The sequence below is a fragment of the Clarias gariepinus genome, chromosome 1 (assembly GCF_024256425.1).
Source record: "Clarias gariepinus isolate MV-2021 ecotype Netherlands chromosome 1, CGAR_prim_01v2, whole genome shotgun sequence".
Lineage (NCBI taxonomy): Eukaryota > Metazoa > Chordata > Actinopteri > Siluriformes > Clariidae > Clarias > Clarias gariepinus.
In genome coordinates this window covers 50938785-50957390 of record NC_071100.1, presented here as the reverse complement: position 1 = coordinate 50957390, position 18606 = coordinate 50938785, and the positions used below count along the sequence as shown (strand labels likewise).

General features: G+C 37.6%; 1 protein-coding gene across 1 annotated transcript; it reads left to right on the top strand.

The window, feature by feature from the left end:
- Positions 1–1308: 1308 nt before the first annotated feature.
- Positions 1309–12963, top strand: LOC128526447 (uncharacterized). The gene is made up of 11 exons (XM_053498306.1): positions 1309–1411; positions 1519–1613; positions 1719–1922; positions 2829–2921; positions 3100–3259; positions 5251–5360; positions 5476–5655; positions 8149–8256; positions 8347–8497; positions 12502–12609; positions 12785–12963. Exons 2-11 carry the CDS (start codon positions 1521–1523, stop codon positions 12826–12828), a joined length of 1251 nt encoding a protein of 416 aa, XP_053354281.1. The 5' UTR covers positions 1309–1411; positions 1519–1520; the 3' UTR covers positions 12829–12963.
- Positions 12964–18606: the final 5643 nt, after the last annotated feature.

Genomic DNA, 18606 nt, shown 5'->3' with positions numbered 1-18606 from the left:
CACAGTTTAAAGACATGTAGGTTAGGTTAATTGGTGTCCCCAAATTGCCCATGTGTGTGTGTGCGCTGCGATGGATTGGTACCCTGTCCCGGGTGTACCCCGCTTTGTGCCCCAAGTCTCCTGGGATAGGCTCTAGGCCCCCTCGACCCTAAATACAGAATGAAACGATATAGACAATAAGTGAGTAAGTGAGTAATTTAGTAAATCCAGAAATGTTAGGGGAGGATCTCACTATTCAGGGAACAGTTTCTATGAAATAAGCTATGTGTGCACCTGGTGAGTTGAAGCCTAACTATTGCAATTGTAATCTAAAATATGACTTACCGCTAGGTGCATAGTGTTCTGGAAATGTTGTCCGAGAGAACTGCTGCTCCAGCTCTGCTAGGGTGCAGGCCACCGCTATGGTAGAGACTAGGGTGCTCTCAAAAAACATTCCAGTTATTAACAAAGGGTAATTTATGATCTTGACACAATGACTTTGGCTATCCATTAAAAGTAAATAGTCTACTGAACCTCTTGATCCCTCGCTTAAACATGGTCCTGACACAATGATCCTTCCGAATCCTTCAGAGTGACTGCTGGCCTCAGTGAGGAATCCCTCAACAGTCTCTGTCTAGTTGCTGACCTTTGAGTCTTGTGTAGATAGTGTTTAGGTGGGATGATGCTGTTTCAGCTTCCTGATTATTGACCCAACAGTGTTCACTGGGATGTTGAACCTCCTAGATGTTATTTTATAACCCATTCCAAAGTGATTAATCTCTACTACCCTACCTAAACTATCTTAGAATGCCTTAAGTGTTTGTCTATTCAATAAAAGTAAATAGTTTTCACAAAACATACATTTTATAAATGAGAAGCAATTATCACTCTGATTTTTCATTATTTAGCCAATCTCTTTCTTCTAAAACTTTTGAAACCTGAAATTGAAATTAAGAAATTTAAATGACTTAAATGGTAATTAAATCATTGGCTTTTTGATTCATTTCATTATTAATCTAATTTTTCTCCATGGTGTTTAGGTGAGGTGATGCTGTTTCAGCTTCCTGAACAGTGTTTACTGGGATGTTGAACCTCCTAGATACCCTTTTATAACCCATTCTAGAATAATAAATCTCTACTATCCTACCCTAACTATGAACACTGACTCGTGTGTTTTAAATGAATCAGTATTAAATGTCAACGGTGTGAATTTCCCAATAGTTTTTGCAGAATTATACACCCAATACACGCCTGTAATTTAATCCTGCCCTTTTTTTTTTTTTTTTTTTACAAGAGAGATATAAGAGATATCATTGATATAAAAGCGTATGACACACCCTCAGAGATTAAACGCCGGGAATCTCTTTGCATCAACACATTGTACAACACATTTTATTCACAGCATACAAAATCATTCATCTTATCGTTACAGGTAACTATTTTTATCTGAAAAGAAAAACTGCTTTATAGTTGTAGCATTTATTTTGCCAGTAGTAAATCTAATACTTCTATGAAATGTATAAATATCTGTTTTATCAGACATGAAGTCCAGACTGATTGTGGTGGTTGTGTTTGTCTGCGCTGTTTGTCATTTGACTGAAGCCCAGCTGATCTCAGAGCTGTTCACACTCAATGTAAGAAAAAAATATTTTAAATCTCATGTGTGTGTTGTTAAATAGAGATCAAGTCAAGGTTAGAGTATTAATGTTAATGTTTTTCTCCTCTCATCTGATCTTCAGACCAACATCACTAATACCACATGTCGCACCTCTAAGCTGTGTGTGTCGAGTGTAGCTGGTTGCGATCCTGCAGGAAACCCCAGCTGTTATTTCAGCTCTACTCAGTATAGTAATAGAGTACTGACTGTGGAAATCTCCGGCCCGACTTCAGGATACGTGGCGTTGGGACTCACTCCAACTTCCTTCAGCCAGCAACTCATTCAGGTAGCATTACTAACTCGAAAAAACACATTTTATTATATTACATATATTTACTTTTCTTCTAATGCCATATTTTAACCTGTATTGTGCACATGTGAATTTTACATCAAGGAGGTCTGAACAATTACGTACACAATTATAATTAAATAATTGCTTATTGCACACTATTTATATCAGTTGAGAGGTTTAGAATGAAAACGCTTTTGTATGTTTTATATGATTAACTTTTATGGTACAGTAGTAGTATTATCTTGTAATCTTATTATTATATAATAATCCATTTAATCAAATTTATCAGGCTCAGTCTGTTTTTGATTCCATAAAAGCCTTTTCACATTGGATGTTAATCATGTGAAACTGTTATGCGTATGTTAGAGTGGTGATAGTACTTTGTGAGAGAACTGTTGTGTCAAAAAACAACATTAAATCCAGCACATGGAGGATTAGAGACGGTAAAATACAGAGTAACACCAAAATGATGAAAATACCATTTAAAGTGTGACTCAATTCTAAAATGTTCCCCCAGTTTTTTTTATCTAAAAAGTGCAGTCTGTAGCCGTGTAGTGGTGAATTCAGGAGCAGATACATTCCCAATTTCATTTTGTCTCCTACTGTACATGTAAGGGTTCAATAATCATTTTTAAAAGTTATTTAGATAACACAATTCCAAACCCAATTATGCGCAGGTTTAAGATGTTTTTTTTTTTTTAAAAAAACATGTGTTTTTATGTGAACAGATGGACGGAATATAGAAAGGGGAAACATTTCTGTTGATTTAAAAGACCAGGACATTAATTCTTTCAAACAGCTTATTTTTGGTGGTTTATGTTTATTATTTATTTATTATTTTTTAACCTTCTTATTCATTTCTTTCACTTTATAAATATAATATGACATTGCTTCTTTTAGGGCACTCTTGTGTTTGTCTGCGGCAACTATAAGACCAATGCTTTCTTTGTAACAGCTATTCAGGACGGCTCATCATTGACTCCTGCTAATGTGGTATGACTGATGTAGAAACCTGCTTGATTAATGCACGTCAAGAGTGATAGAATTATACAATAGTACAATAATTAACAATTCAATTATATATTTTATTTTAGAATTTCATAAGGAATGAAATACTGGAAGGAATGAGATCTCTCACCCCATGAATTTCTCTCTCTGTCTCTCTTCATAGTCTGCCATAAATGTAACTAGTTTACAGGGTAAGGTAACAATGAACCTTATTCAGTGTACCTTCAACGTCACACTCAGTTCCACCCTGCTCGATCTCATCCCCATCAACAGCACTGTTCAGCTGCCTTTCATCGTCACCATACTTAATGGAACCACAGACGATGAGCGTTCATATTTCTATAGTACTTCTAAGAGATTCATTATGGGTTTTCTTTTGATTTGAATAAAATCTAACATCATTTCATACACACACAATGTACATTGTCTTGGCTTTATGCATGATGGGTGCATCGGGTTATGCACTTCCCCTCTGGAACAGGCTCAATCTGAGAATATGATTAAACCTGTTTTCCATTGTGCTCCAATCTTTATGCCCCCTACAACAGCCATGCTTTCTACAGAAAAAAGAGAAAAGTTTTCATTTACAAGCAGAAAGAATGATTTTAAATACTTAAAATGATATATACTGTATATATACTGTACATTTTTACTTTATTGTAACTAGACAGTGAAACCTCGGATCGCGAGTAATGCAATTTGCAAGTGTTCCGCAAGACGAGCAAAGATTTTTAATAAATTTTGATTTAGAAAATGCGCTTCTTGTTTTGACGCCGAGCATCACGGGATCACAACTGAGACAACGGTTTTTCCTCAACATTCGTGCACGCATGTACTGTTTACTGTAACACTGTGACCATTTGTGTGCCCGTAAAACATATTTTATTTTGTTTCTGTATGCGTGTGTGTACAATGCACATGTAAAGCAAAAGCAAGTTTCATTAGAGTGTTTAAAGATTTATTTTCTCTTTTCTCTGTATCAGCCTGCACTTTGTCAGCACGTGCATCATTGGACACCATGCTCCTTCACACACACACACACACACACACACACACACACACACACACAAGCGCATAAACGGAAACACATCTTTCAGGATTTATTTTTACTTTTTTAAAGGTAAAGTGCTGGTTAATTTGTTTTATTTTTACTTTATATTTTGTGTTCATTATTTTTTAATGTATTTATTTTTTTAGGCTGTGGAACGAATAATTTGAGTTCTCATGATTTCTTATGGAAAAAAATCACTTTGGTTTAGGAGTGTTTTGGAATACGATCCCGCTTCAGGAACGAATTATGCTCGTAACCTAAGGTTCCACTGTATTATATAGTTACAAAGCAACAATAATTGGGCATAAGCATGCCAGAAAGGCAGTCAGTACAGTGAGCACATAATGGAAAAATGTCTCATTACAGACGTACATACAGTGAGCATGTCACAGGCGTTCCACACTAACATTAACACTTAGCTTAATAACATTAACACTATGTCTTAAGGTCATATTGGCCTGGTTTTGTGCGATCAATAAATGTCCTGGGAAAAGCATATAAAATTCCATAGAGTGTGTTTGGAAACAACCCAAAATAACTGATATGTCACTGTGCATGACATACCTGTACGTAGGAAAAGTTGTTCAGCTCAGTAATATATAAATGTGTACCGAATTTCACATGTTTATGTATGTATGTGTCGATATGTGTAAGAGCTATGCAGCAAATGTTGTGTGGAGCCCTGTGCCACACCCAGAGCACCTATGCAGCAAAGTCCCGTGTAAAGGCCCTGTGCCACATTCGTTGCCCAATCACTCATGTGTCCTAATAGCAGCAGTTTCCAACCTGTGTAATGATTTGAATATCTGAGCGTGTTAAGACCCCCCAAAATCCCTGGATGCCGGATAAAAATCCTTAGAAGAACATGAGGGCACTTTACACACTAGGACATCATACGGCTGTTTCCATAGTACTTGGGCTCTAAAAAGAAATATAATTTATGGATGTCCTAACTAATACTTTCCTGGATTTATTTTTAACTGTAGTTTAACTGTAAATATTAACTGTATTACGTGCACTATTGAGTGTACCTTGAGACTTAGCTTGAACTCAATGTGGTACACATTAATTTAGACAATTCAGAAATCAAAAGAAAAGACTGTGTCAAAGGTTATAACACAAGCAGACATTAATATTGCCTTTCAGCTGCTCCAGGCAAGGGGTCGCCGGCACAGACAGATTATAATAAACTCAGTCTGGAGAGCAAGTTAAACATAGTGACTTAGTGATGTTCATTAAAGGGTCTTCTTTACATTTCTGCAGGAACAACTCTGGGAAATGCAACTACGGTTTTTAATTCCACTGAAACTTTAGACCTGGCAAATCCCAAAGGTAATCCTCCAATCAGTAGCACCAGCAACACAACTGTATCGGTAAGAGAGATTATTATCCAAAATCAATTAATTAAATTGCAACACTGAGTCTTATTGAGTTAATATTAATGACAGTCGATTAATGATGTTTTAATTTATTTCTTTTTATCTTCAGCTCAACATCACTCGTAACGGTTGTAACAGCACTAAACTGTGTTTGTCGAGTGAGTCTAACTGCGATCCTGCAGGAAACAGCAGCTGCTTTTTCACCTCAGTTCGACTGACAAACCAAACATTCTTCTTTGAACTCAGCGGCACAACGTCTGGATACGTCGCACTGGCACTCACTAACAATGTAAAACCGGATCAATGTCATTATTACAGGTTTTTTTTTCAAAACATTTAACAAGTTTCCTAAACTCTTAATGCACCATCACACCTAAAACACACAATTGGCAAAACGGTTAATTTCATGCTCAAAATCACACATTGTAAACGAAACCCCAAAACAAATTTTCTAAATACAATAATAAACTACCACAGTACACTATCATAACTATTGACACATTGACAAAAAAACAACAACAACACTATCATCAGCTGAAATTACAGAAACTGCATTATTTTATGTGTCAGGTCTGCTCTTATATTTAAAGCCTTTCTACATTTTTGTTTAATTGGGTTTAGTAAATGCATGCAATTTGTTTATTTTGCTGCAGAAATTCAATACAAAAGAGTGAAGGACCAACTTAGAGGAGCTTTATAAAATGTACAGTTTATGTAAAAAAAAAATACAGACACAGAACTGCTGCAGTACAGACTTTATTTGCAAAAGGAAATTACTGCAAGATATACAAACAGAAAAAGCAACGGAATTATAAAAAAAAAAAAAAAGGAATCTTCTATCCTGCAGGTCTTCTGCATTTGGCCACATGTTCTCATCCACATCACACCTGATATCTTCTCTGGCAAGGCATCGTGGGAAGAATCTTTTGACATGCCTTATCCATCCCTTACAGTGTTCAGCTGTGATGTCTCGGCATGCAGCATCCATTTCATTCAGGAGGGACATTTGGTCATGTGGACGATGGTCAAAAACCTTCCATGTCCAGGCTGAGAAAAACTCCTCAATGGGGTTGAGGAAAGGAGACATTATTCTTATATGGTCGTCAAACCAGGCTGTGACTGCACGGGAATGGTGGAATGCCACATTGTCCCATATGATAACATATTTTGGCAAGTGTTCTCCCTCCTGTCCCCTTTCTACCTCTGGCACCAGTCTTTTATGCAGGTTTTCTAAAAACAGGAGAAGACGGTCGGTGTTGTAGGGGCCAATCTGACATTAATGCAGGAGTGCACCATTGTTGAAGATTTGGCTCCTCTCTGGCTCGGCATGGTAACTGTGGCCCTTTGGCCTATTACTGTATGTTTCTGCCACGGCGACACCTTCTCGCCAAGTTAAAGCCAGCCTCGTCAACATTGATAATTTCATGTGGGACTTGATTGGCCTCCAACTCCATTACCCTCTGAAAGTAATTACACACAGTGTATGTAAATGCTGTGCTGTACTGTATATTTACTGTATGTACTAATGCACTTCAGGTTTATAGAGTAGTTTACTCCAAAACACACTGTGTATGGTACAGTACTGACTGTATTGCATAACCTTACCTGGACGTATTGGTGACGGAGTTCTTTGATGTACTCACTGTTCCTTTCAAAATGAACTTTGTATAGTTGTTTCATTCGGACTCTGTGTTTAGCTAGAGTCCGAGAAATGGATGTTATGCTGACTGCTGCAATGTTCCCAAGGACAAGGTTGTCCTCTACAACTCTGGAGTGAATGTCCTTCAGTTTTATTTCATTGTCAGCAATCACCATGTTGACAATAACAAGTTTCTGTTCTTCATTCACGGGCTTTCCTCACGTTTCCTCTACAGTTACATATTAGAGACCGGAGACATACAGTCACTCTAATACAGTAAATGGTAAAATTATTTACACCTTACTGTAGGAGAAGCAACATCCTGTTGGTTTCTCTGAAAATACGGACAGTGGATGATCGGCCGTGGTTTATGACATGGTCAATGATATTTGATCAGTTACCCTAGCTCTGGTGCTTCTTTGAGCGCCACTACCGCATTCTAACTCCTCTCTCTCTACCTTGCCCCACGCCTCTCAATTGTCCTGATACTCGTCTTCCTCTCCCTCGTGCAGGCATTCTTTCTTTCTTTCCTTCTTCCTTTTTTTCTGTTGCTCTATATTGTTCCTTTTCCACACAAGATCAGCCTAAAGAGTCCTCTTTTAAAACATATGATCATGTGATTGGAAAAAACTCACCACCTGAGTGTGGTTCCTAGATGGGAATCAGCTGTGATGTATATATTATATAACTGCAATAAGCTGTTTCTCTTTGGCAATGGAATAAAATACAGGGAATATATTTGTGTTTCAATTCACAATATAAACAGCTGTTCATTTTGACTTTAGCCTCTATAAGTTATGTTTAGAACATGATGTTATCTGTACTGACATACAGTGTGAAAGTTTCGTAAATTTGACTGTAAACTTACATTGTTTTGGTCTTGGTTGAGCTTGTGTGCAAAAGAAGTTCAAGCATTTTAAATTGGTGTTAACTGTATGCATTTGTATCAAAGCAACAAGAAATGTGTTAATTGTACAGCCTACAAAGACGGATGTTGTGCTAACCGCGTTAAGAGTTTAGGAAACTTGTTAAATGTTTTGAAAAAACTGCCATAGCGATTGTAAAAAACAAAATTCCACACTGTGTGTTTACTGCAGTTCATGTGCTATGCTCTATCTCTCTCTCTTTCTGTCTTGTTTTTAGTCATCTACCATTGTCTTTGTCTGTGGCAATAACAACACTGGTGACAGTAGCAGTTTTTTCTTTGTAACGGCTTCTAGAAATGGCACAAATCTGATCTTGGCAAATGTGGTAAGACGCAAAACTATGAACTCGATCTTCTATAAAATTTACAATAAAACATGGGAATGGACACAAGCATCTTTTTTCCACTTTCCTCAGAACACTGTATACAATTATGCAGGTGTAGTCACACAAAACCAGTCTCTCATCCAGTGTGTTGTCAACACCAGCACCAGTTTCAGTTTCAACATCAGCTCCAGATCTGCTGAGACCAGCTATCAAGTCACCATCCTGAATGGAACCACCAACGGTGAGCTTTAACACTTACATTCTACTTATGAACACTTACATTTATGTCAAAGTACATATACAAAAAAAAAAACAACACATTTTCAAACTCTAGCAGAAAAGCAGAGAAAAGGAGAATAAACAAACCTGGCATGTTGTTTTGAACACAGAACTGACTTCATAAAAGTGTTGGGTATGTGTCCCAAGCAAAACAACTACTGTATATTATAACACTCTTTGGGGTAAAGTGACTGATGTGACTAACATTTTTTTTAGCAGAACCTCTGTTTCACTGAATAATCTGACTTTTCTTCAATATTTAAGACCCACACTCAAAAGAATAGCACTTTGGTTAAACATGATTGAATAGTGGACAGAGGTTCTACATGATTACACCACATTACCTTAACAACATTGAATTATGTTAAACCAACTTGAAATATTTGTGTTCATTTAACATGAACAGCTAACTTTGATTACACATTATTGAAATATTTCTATTTAACTAATTTTATTTTGTTGAACTTCAACTATTCATGCTATACAAAATGTATTCCTTGATGTTAATCCTATACGTTTACATCGATTTCAATGAATCCCATTTAGTCATGTTACTACAACTAGACGTTACACCATAATGACTAGCAGCTCTATTTTCCAATGCTTTAGTGACCCTTAAAGACACCTCCAGAGGCAGGAAATATGTAATACATCCTTTTTATTAGGGAACAACTTATAACAGGTGCCATACTTTCATAAAACACTACCAATCTAATTCACATGTTCAAAAAAAAAATGTTGGGTTTAATTATTTTTTTCTTGTTAACAAATTCCACACAAATTATTTTAGTAAACTCAACTAACATTTGTAAGGGCCTTTATTCACAACATTAATGTCACAAGCATTTTAATAACAAGTTAAAAACGTTTAAGGGGGGGTTATGTTTAAAAAACAACAACATTAAAGTCGGTTATCAACTCTTCTTTCAACAGTATTCTGGACATGTTTTACATGAAACTAGACTCCACAAAAATAGAAAAAAAAAAAACATTCTCACTGTATGAGTCTTAAAAAAATAAATAAAAGGAAAATGCACAACTTTGTCCTTAAGGTCACGAATACCAACTAAACTAATTTACTATATAAACATAATTTACTCTATTTACTCTAAGTTTTTTTCCCCAAGTTTCTGCAAAGCCTACATTTATTGCATCCAAAACAAAACATCCAAACATTTTCAATAAGTGCAAAAAAAGGCGTTCATGTGGAACTCAACAAATTTAAGTGCTCAACGTTGGTTTACTCATAAAGTTTGTTTTTAAGCATCTGTACCTTTGGTGACCATTAAGAGCGCACATGCAGTAGCGATGTCTTCCAAGTCGTGAAGCACTTTAACAACTGGAGGGGTCGTGGCATCACCTCCCTCAACATTGATGCTTTAGATGCCAAATACAACATGTTCAAGATCCTCTCTGCAGCACGGCCGTCTGTATCCTATTGTTACACACAAAAAAGCAAAAATAAAATCACTAGACTAATACAGAATTCCAAAGAGTCTGTTTGCATTTTCCCCTGTAAATGTTCTTAAGTATTTGATCACTAACTTTTGGTCCACACTGATTTCTCACACACACTTAAAAACACTTGATGCCATCTAATAGCAGCTTTAATTTGTAATTTTTGAAGGCTAAATGGATATTGTGATATTCTAAAGAGCCCAATGATACCGTTACTTCTGCAGTAATTATTAACATTACCTACCAGATATTCTTTAAAGAGACTGTCCGGATCTTCATTTAGGTAAACACAAAGATCAATTTAAAGTTAATACTGCAGAAATTCTGTGTATTTTTTAGCAGGATTTAGGTGTTTGTGTGTGTGAGTGTGTGTGTGTGTGCGTGTGAGAGAGAAAGAGAGAGACTACTGGAACAATTGAGACTCGAACACTTATTTTGAAAAAAAAAAAAAAAGATATCTGTATAATTACTGATGTACCACCAGCCCTTTCATCAAGCATTTTATTACAATGTTGTTTTGTTCTAATCACAGATATAAGTTGACAACAAAATAACTTTTACTATATATACTTATCTACTTTTCGCCTAATAATGTAAATATATGCAGTGGATGGACCTGTGACACGCGGCTAAATCCGTTAGCTAACTTTAGCCTAAAACACTAGGACTCTCTAAAACTACAGAAGCAGGCCAAAGTTAAATACCTCATATATATATATATATATCTGCGAAAAAATCTGTCCTTTTTCGGGTGTTGACCTCTGACCCTCTGTCTAAACGGATAGAACTGGAGGGGTAACGCGTGCGGGCAGCGAGTCAATTAACTTTGACTTTAAATTAAAGACAATTTAAATTGTCTTGCTCCTCTGTTTCATTAGCAGTTTATAACAGCTGGTGTCTCGCTACTGCCCCCTGCTGTAGGTTTGAAATGTTGACTTAACACGAATGGTTTGTATTTAAACAATGTAGTGGGAATTTGTTCGGTCAAGTTGAGACAAAATTACATTAACCTTAATTGAAAGAAACATTTAAATGAACAAATATGATTATTATGAGTATACTGAAAGTAATTATATTATGTAAATGTGCACAACATGCCTTATTATTATTTTTTAAAAACATTCACACCTTAAATCAGGTGACACCAGGTTTCACCAGGACTCTTATTGATGTTTGAGCTGTTCACACCTACACACTTAGATTCCTCACACAAAAACAGGGCTCACTGAGGCCAGGGGGAGAAACAAAAAAGAAAGCCTGGTTCCTGAAACATTGATTAAAATGCAATTCTTAGGTACAAAAAAATAAATAAAAAATACACAGCAAATTTGTTATAGTATATTATGACTGAAATAAAGCTGTTTATAACGGCTGTTGATAGCAGCTTCATTTCAGTCATAATATACTCAGATCACAAAGAGGGGCAACTTATGCAAAGCAGAAAAAATGTAGATTCAGTACAGCAAAAAAAAAAAAATATATCACAAATATATACTTGCTGAAATAATGCTGCCTCTTATAATGTAGAAGTGTGCAGTGATGTGAGCAGCTTTATTTCAGTCATAGATTCACAACCACATTCCAGCCATTCGTGGTCAAATATTTATTCAATGCTGGACACAAAGGGGAAAAAAAAAGCATGATGATTACTATTCATAAAAACCTGAAATGCCTCGTGTGGATTCATCTCATCTCCGTCATTTTCTAGGAGAAAGATTCTTACTTGCATATAAGAATATGTACGGGACAATATTGAACATTTTGTTTCTTCCTGTTCTGTTGAAAACAGACATGCATCAGCACATCACTCCCCCCAAACAACACAGCAATTAGAAATTAACTTACGCCTGTCGTACTTTCATATGTCGTTTACATAAACATTTCATGGGCAGTGATATTTTCACTTTTGCGAAATCCAATCAATTTGAGGAATTCTGGAATAGAAGTGTGGTGGTCTACAACCTTCTGGCCGTATAGTGTAGATCAGGCTTTTATTATACTTGTGTAAGACGTTTAAACAGCTCTAATCAAAATCACCCTTAGTTAAAGAACAACTTGTCATTTAAGATACAAAACAACAATAATTATACGCTGTCAAATCATATTGGGAGTGGCTTCAGATTTTTTATCACCATTTTCACTTAAAAGTCCCAAATTTGAAAACTTCTTTAATTACATTAGCACCGGTCTTAGAGCTCATCCAAGGAGTTAATGGTGATGTGGTAAAGTGGTAAATTCCTCCCAGTCAATGTATTTGTTAGGAACACAATCTCAATCTGTTTCACTCCTCATCTGAACACGCAATTTCAGCTTCTATGTTAATGAGCTACTGCTGTGCCCCCCCCCTCCATGCGTACAGAGTACACACACAGTGTAATCAGTCTGTCTTAAACTGACTAAAAGTGATTAAAAAAATGTTTTCTTTAATGTCTCATGTAACATTTGCTTGTAAAATAGCAGAAGGAATTCAGCCTTTGTAGTAAAGTTTCTTCAACCCCAATTCCACAGGAACTCAGCTGGGCCCTGCGACTGTATCGTTCGACACCAAAACACCATTAGACCTGTCCATCCTGCCTCCAAACAGCAGCGCCGTAACCATTGGCCTCTGCACTAATGGTGAATATATGTTTTACTAATTTTATTTATTTTGTAGGCTCTTAAAATGTAATAATTTAGCAGATTTTATTTTTAAAGAATAAAAAAAGCGATGCTGTGTTTACAGTATACTGTATAATCAGCTATTAGTAAATCACTCTCTCTCTCTCTCTCTCTCTCTCTCTCTCTCTCTCAGTGTTGGCTCTGCTGATAATCGCTCTGATTCTTCACATCATATAAAACCCATGTGGTGGAGTTATGGGCTGATTAAACCCATGTGTTTGTGTGTTTGTACGTCTCTAATCAGCTTTACAATTAATAATACTGTCATTTATTCTCCTACAGACATTAAACATTCACAAATAATAATTTAATAAGAGGTCAAATGTAATAATGATCATAATCATTTTAATTTACATTTTTATTTTACAACATTTATATGTTTTTGTCCTCTTCCATCTAAATTTTTTTTGTATTTCTGAGTTGCCATCACCTTAAAGAAAGGAAAATATCTAACATGGTTTATCTCGATTTCTTTATTTCACATTAAAACAAACAAGCAAATAATCCTGCTATTTAAACAGGTGTGTGTTAATGTTTCCCCTTTAAATGTACGTTTATTAATAATCTGGAACATAAGAGAGACAAGTTAGTTCCCACTTTTTCCATCTTGTGATGTTAATGAAACAAAAGATCTTGTTACGTTGCAGGTCTTGCGATAGACAAACCCACGGTCAGCTGCTCCACAGGTTTCCAGTCAGGCAAACCCGCGGCCGCTCTCTCATGATGTCACTAGGCAACGCTTTCAGACGGCAATTCAGGACAATGCACAACACCTGGACGCATGTCTATATAGGTCTCCAATACAAACCAACAGACATGTGGACATTTAGGAAGCACCGGGTCGAGGGCCGATGCTCTGGTATACTGTAGGTGAAAAAAGAAAAGCGCACTAAGTACACCAACACCTCCACAACATTACAGCGCTTGTCAGTGTATTACTGAGAAGTTGGCATGGGAGGTGTGGTGGCATGATTTATTCGTTTCTGACTATACAGATGGGGCAGTAAAAAATGTGCCTCAGAGGAAGAGAAATCTCATGGCGACTCGCGGCAGTGCGCAAGATTTCAAGAGACGCCATGTTTTAAACCAGTAGGTGGCAGTCATGTTTCGGGTGGCAGTTCTCAGGTGCAGATTAAAACAAACTAATAAAGTAAATGTGTGGAAATCATATTTACTGTAATATTTTCAGCTTTTAATATCATTACTTTATATTGTGAGGTTTTATTGTAAAAATCAAAAAACAAAAGCTATTAAAAGTCAAAACATTAAAATAGCAGCGCTTCAGATTGGTTGCAAAGTCAGGTGCATGCGGGACAGCAGCCTTCATACAGATTAGTTAAAAAAAAAAAACACTAGATTGGATTTAGGTCGAGTTTTATTATGTTTGTGTCAATCTTTCTTTTAATATATATGCATATATTTAAATATATAGCCTAGATCGGGGGTCGCTAACCTGTGGCTCCAGAGCCACATGCGGCTCTTTCATGCCTCTGCTGCGACTCCGGAGCCGTGCTCCTAGGTGATATATTTATAGGCTGATATACGAAGTTTAAAATAAAATGTGTTAATTTTTGCGCTCAAAATAGCCCCCCTTCCCCCACACCATCAACAAATTATTTCTGATTTCTTATTCTTTTGCATGTGTGTCACACTTAAATGTTTCTGCTCATCAAAAACCGTTAACTATTAGTCAAAGATAACATAATTGAACACAAAATGCAGTTTTTAAATGAAGGTTTATGTTATTAAGGGAGAGAAAAACTCCAAATCTACATGGCCCTGTGTGAAAAAGTAATTTCCCCTGAACCTAATAACTGGTTGGGCCACCCTTAGCAGCAATAACTGCAATCAAGCGTTTGCGTTAACTTGCAACGAGTCTTTTACAGTGCTCTGGAGGAATTTTGGCCCACTCATCTTTGCAGAATTGTTGTAATTCAGCTTTATTTGAGGGTTTTCTAGCATGAACCGCCTTTTTAAGGTCATGCCACAACATCTCAATAGGATTCAGGTCAGGACTTTGACTAGGCCACTCCAAAGTCTTCATTTTGTTTTTCTTTAGCCATTCAGAGGTGTATTTGCTGGTGTGTTTTGAGTCATTGTCCTGCTTCAGCTTGAGTTGATGAACAGATAGCTGGACATTCTCCTTCAGGATTTTTTGGTAGACAGTAGAATTCATGGTTCCATCTATTACAGCAAGCCTTCCAGGTCCTGAAGCAGCAAAACAACCCCAGACCATCACACTACCACCACCATATTTTACTGTTGGTATGATGTTCTTTTTCTGAAATGCTGTGTTACTTTTACGCCAGATGTAACGGGACACGCACCTTCCAAAAAGTTAAACTTTTGTCTCGTCGGTCCGCAAGGTATTTTCCCCAAAGTCTTGGCAATCATTGAGATGTTTTTTAGCAAAATTGAGACGAGCCTTAATGTTCTTTTTGCTTAAAAGTGGTTTGCGCCTTGGAAATCTGCCTCTCTGCCTCAGTCTCTTTCTTATGGTGGAGTCGTGAACACTGACCTTAATTGAGGCAAGTGAGGCCCAAAGCTTTAGAAATGGCTTTATAACCTTTACCAGACTAAAGATCTCAATTACTTTTGTTCTCATTTGTTCCTGAATTTCTTTGGATCTTGGCATGATGTCTAGCTTTTGAGGTGCTTTTGGTCTACTTCTCTGTGTCAGGTAGCTCCTATTTAAGTGATTTCTTGATTGAAACAGGTGTGGCAGTAATCAGGCCTGGGGGTGACTACAGAAATGAACTCAGGTGTGATAAACCACAGTTAAGTTATTTTTTAACAAGGGGGGCAATCACTTTTTCACACAGGGCCATGTAGATTTGGAGTTTTTTTTCTCCCTTAATAACGTAAACCTTCATTTAAAAACTGCATTTTGTGTTCAATTATGTTATCTTTGACTAATAGTTAACAATTTTTGATGAGCAGAAACATTTAAGTGTGACAAACATGCAAAAGAATAGGAAATCAGGAAGGGGGCAAATAGTTTTTCACACCACTGTATCTGTTTTGATCTGATTTAATATTTTACCTTGATTGCTTTACAGCTTCAATATACTGAAGCATGATGTTTGTTAGTGGATTAAATTGGGGAAAGGTTTTAGTATGCGCTTGACCCAATCTCTTTCCTCAATGAGTTGCGAAATATAATTTACATGTAAAAACCGGTTCGATTGATGCTCAGACGATCTGTGATAACTCTCCACCATTTTTGTCATTAGTTAGTTTAATCAAATCAAATTCAAATTCTATTTGTCACATACTGTCACGAATGGGGTGTATTGGCGGATGTTGATCGCCGTGGGCGGAGAGAGCAGGCATAAAGGCAGAGGGGTAGTTGAACAAAAAGAGCCTTTTAATAAGGGTTGTCACAAACAAAGGAACAAACAAACTCAAACAATACTTAATAGAATGGGGTTAAACATGGGCTCTCTGGCAGGACACAGACAAAGGGACACCAACAGGACTAATACCGGTTACACTACGTTTAAGATTGGTAGCAAAACACAGTCTGAAGGGTGCCTAACACACGTCCTGTGGCGAAACACAGGCAGACGGATGCCTAACACACGTCCTGTAGCGAAACACAGGCAGACGGACGCCTAACACACGTCCTGTGGCGAAACACAGGCAGACAGACAAAACACGCAACAGGACACACAACCTACATGTGGAGCTGAAACAGGACAACAAGACGAGACATCCGACAAGACGGTAGAGATGGGAGACAAGTAGAGACAGGAGACAAGTAGAGATGGGAGAGAGACAAGAGACAAGGAGAGACACGTAGAGACAAGGAGAGACAAAAGACAAGGAGAGACACGTAGAGACAAGAGACAAGGAGAGGCACATTGAGACAAGGAGAGACAAGAGACAAGGAAGTAGAGACAGGAGAGATGTAGAGACAAGTAGAGACGAGAGACAAGGAGAGAGACGGGACTAGGGCTAAAGACATGGCAATCAGCTAGGCATGGCTTTTAGCTAGTCAGCTACACATTTACCTAGCTAAGAATGTCTTTAGCCCAACATGCACTGAGCTACACTTACCTAATAGCTCAACACACTAGGGAATTTGGGCACAGAAACACAGAGAGGGATACCGAGTGGCTAGGCTAGGCGACACACAAAGGCTAGGCTAGGCTAGGCGACACACAAAGGCTAGGCTAGGCGGCACACAAAGGCTAGGCTAGGTGGCTCACAAAGGCTAGGCTAGGCGACACACAAAGGCTCACTGGGAAACTAGGGAGGCAGGAAACACAGAAAAGCTAAGACACAAAGGGTTTATGGCTAGAAGCATGATAGTTAGCTCAACAAAGATTTTAATCCGTGACCTTAAAATAAAAGACTATGAAATAGAAAAATAAATATCAAAAAAATTATAAAAAGGATATGGGTGGTTGGCTGGTTGGAGGAAAAAAAATATGAAAAGGATATGGGTGGTTGGCTGGTTGGAGGAGCATTTGAAAAACAAAAGCACACCAGTCTCGGCCGTCGACAACAGATAGGGGCTTCTCCCCAGATGGCTTTCTCGCATTGATGTCGACTCTTTTGGAGACTCCCATTCTAGACAATGACCCGAAGCACACTGCTGCAAAAAAAGTCATTGCTGCAGAGTGCATTAACTGGGTCAAGACTCTAGCTGAATCCCATGATATAAATCCCATTGAGATGGTATGGCATGCAATGAAAGACTTTATTAGAAAAACAGCAAAACTAACTACAAAGACCGATTTAATTGCTGCCATAGAAAAGATCTGGTTTGAAGAACTAAAAAAACCTATATGTAACAACTACATAAATAGACTGTTTAAAGTTCTTCCAGTCGTGGTTATGAATCAGGGTGGACATACGGGAATGTAGTAGTGATGTAAAAAACACAAATTAAAGTGTAGTCCGTCTTAATCTGTATTTCTGCCTATGTAACCACTCAAAAAAACCTTACAGTAATGAAAACATGGTCTGATTGTATTAAATAGAAATATAAGTAAAAAAAGAATCTTCAGCTTGATCTTTTAGTTGGAAAAAAATAGCATATTAAACCTATTAAACCACATCCTGCTTCTCTCAATGACTATCGCCCTGTAGCCCTCACCTCAATAGTGATGAAGTGCTTTGAACGCCTGGTCATCTCTGTGTCAGTGGATCTCCAATTTTTTAACTGGCAGACCTCAGGCATGTGGGCTCCTCAAAAGTTACCCTTGAGTACCCTTCAGTCAGTACAAATGACTCGTAACACTCGGTGTACATTTTTTTACAGCAGGATTTTGGAGCGAGAGACAGTTCCAGTTTCTCAGACCTCTATCAGATACCAGTGAGTTTATTAAATCTGTAAGTTATATCCATTTTTTCTATGTGTACATTTATTATATACTCAGCAAAAAAAGAAACGTCCCTTTTTCAGGACTGTGTATTTCAAGAATAATGTTGTTAAAATCCAAATAACTTTACAGATCTTCATTGTAAAGGGTTTAAACAATGATTTCCATGCATGTTCAATTAACCAAAATCAATTAATTAACATGCACCTGTGGAATAGTTGTTATAACCTTAACAGCTTACAGAAAGTTGGCATTTAAGGTCAAAGTTCTAAAAACGCAGGACACTAAAGAGACTTGTCTACCGACTGTGAAAAACACCCAAAGAAAGATGCCCAGGGTCCCTGCTCATCTGCGTGAACGTGCATTAGGCATGCTGCAGGGAGGCGTGAGGACCGCTGATGTGGCTAGGGCGATAAATTGCCATGTCCTCACTGTAAGACGCCTAAGACAGCGCTACAGGGAGACAGGAAGGACGGCTGATCATCCTCGCAGTGGAAGACCACGTGTAACAACACCTGCATAGGATCGGTACATCCGAATATCACACCTGCGTGACAGGTACAGTATGGCCACAACAACTGCCCGAGTCACACCAGGAACACACGATCCCTCCATCAGTGCTCAG

Excerpts from the sequence above, each read along its gene's own strand:
- LOC128526447 (XM_053498306.1), top strand. The coding sequence starts at position 1,521 with ATGAAGTCCAGACTGATTGTGGTGGTTGTGTTTGTCTGCGCTGTTTGT. Across the intron at positions 8,257-8,346 it reads ATCTGATCTTGGCAAATGTG|AACACTGTATACAATTATGC; the intron begins GTAAGACGCAAA and ends CACTTTCCTCAG. Across the intron at positions 8,498-12,501 it reads CCTGAATGGAACCACCAACG|GAACTCAGCTGGGCCCTGCG; the intron begins GTGAGCTTTAAC and ends CCAATTCCACAG.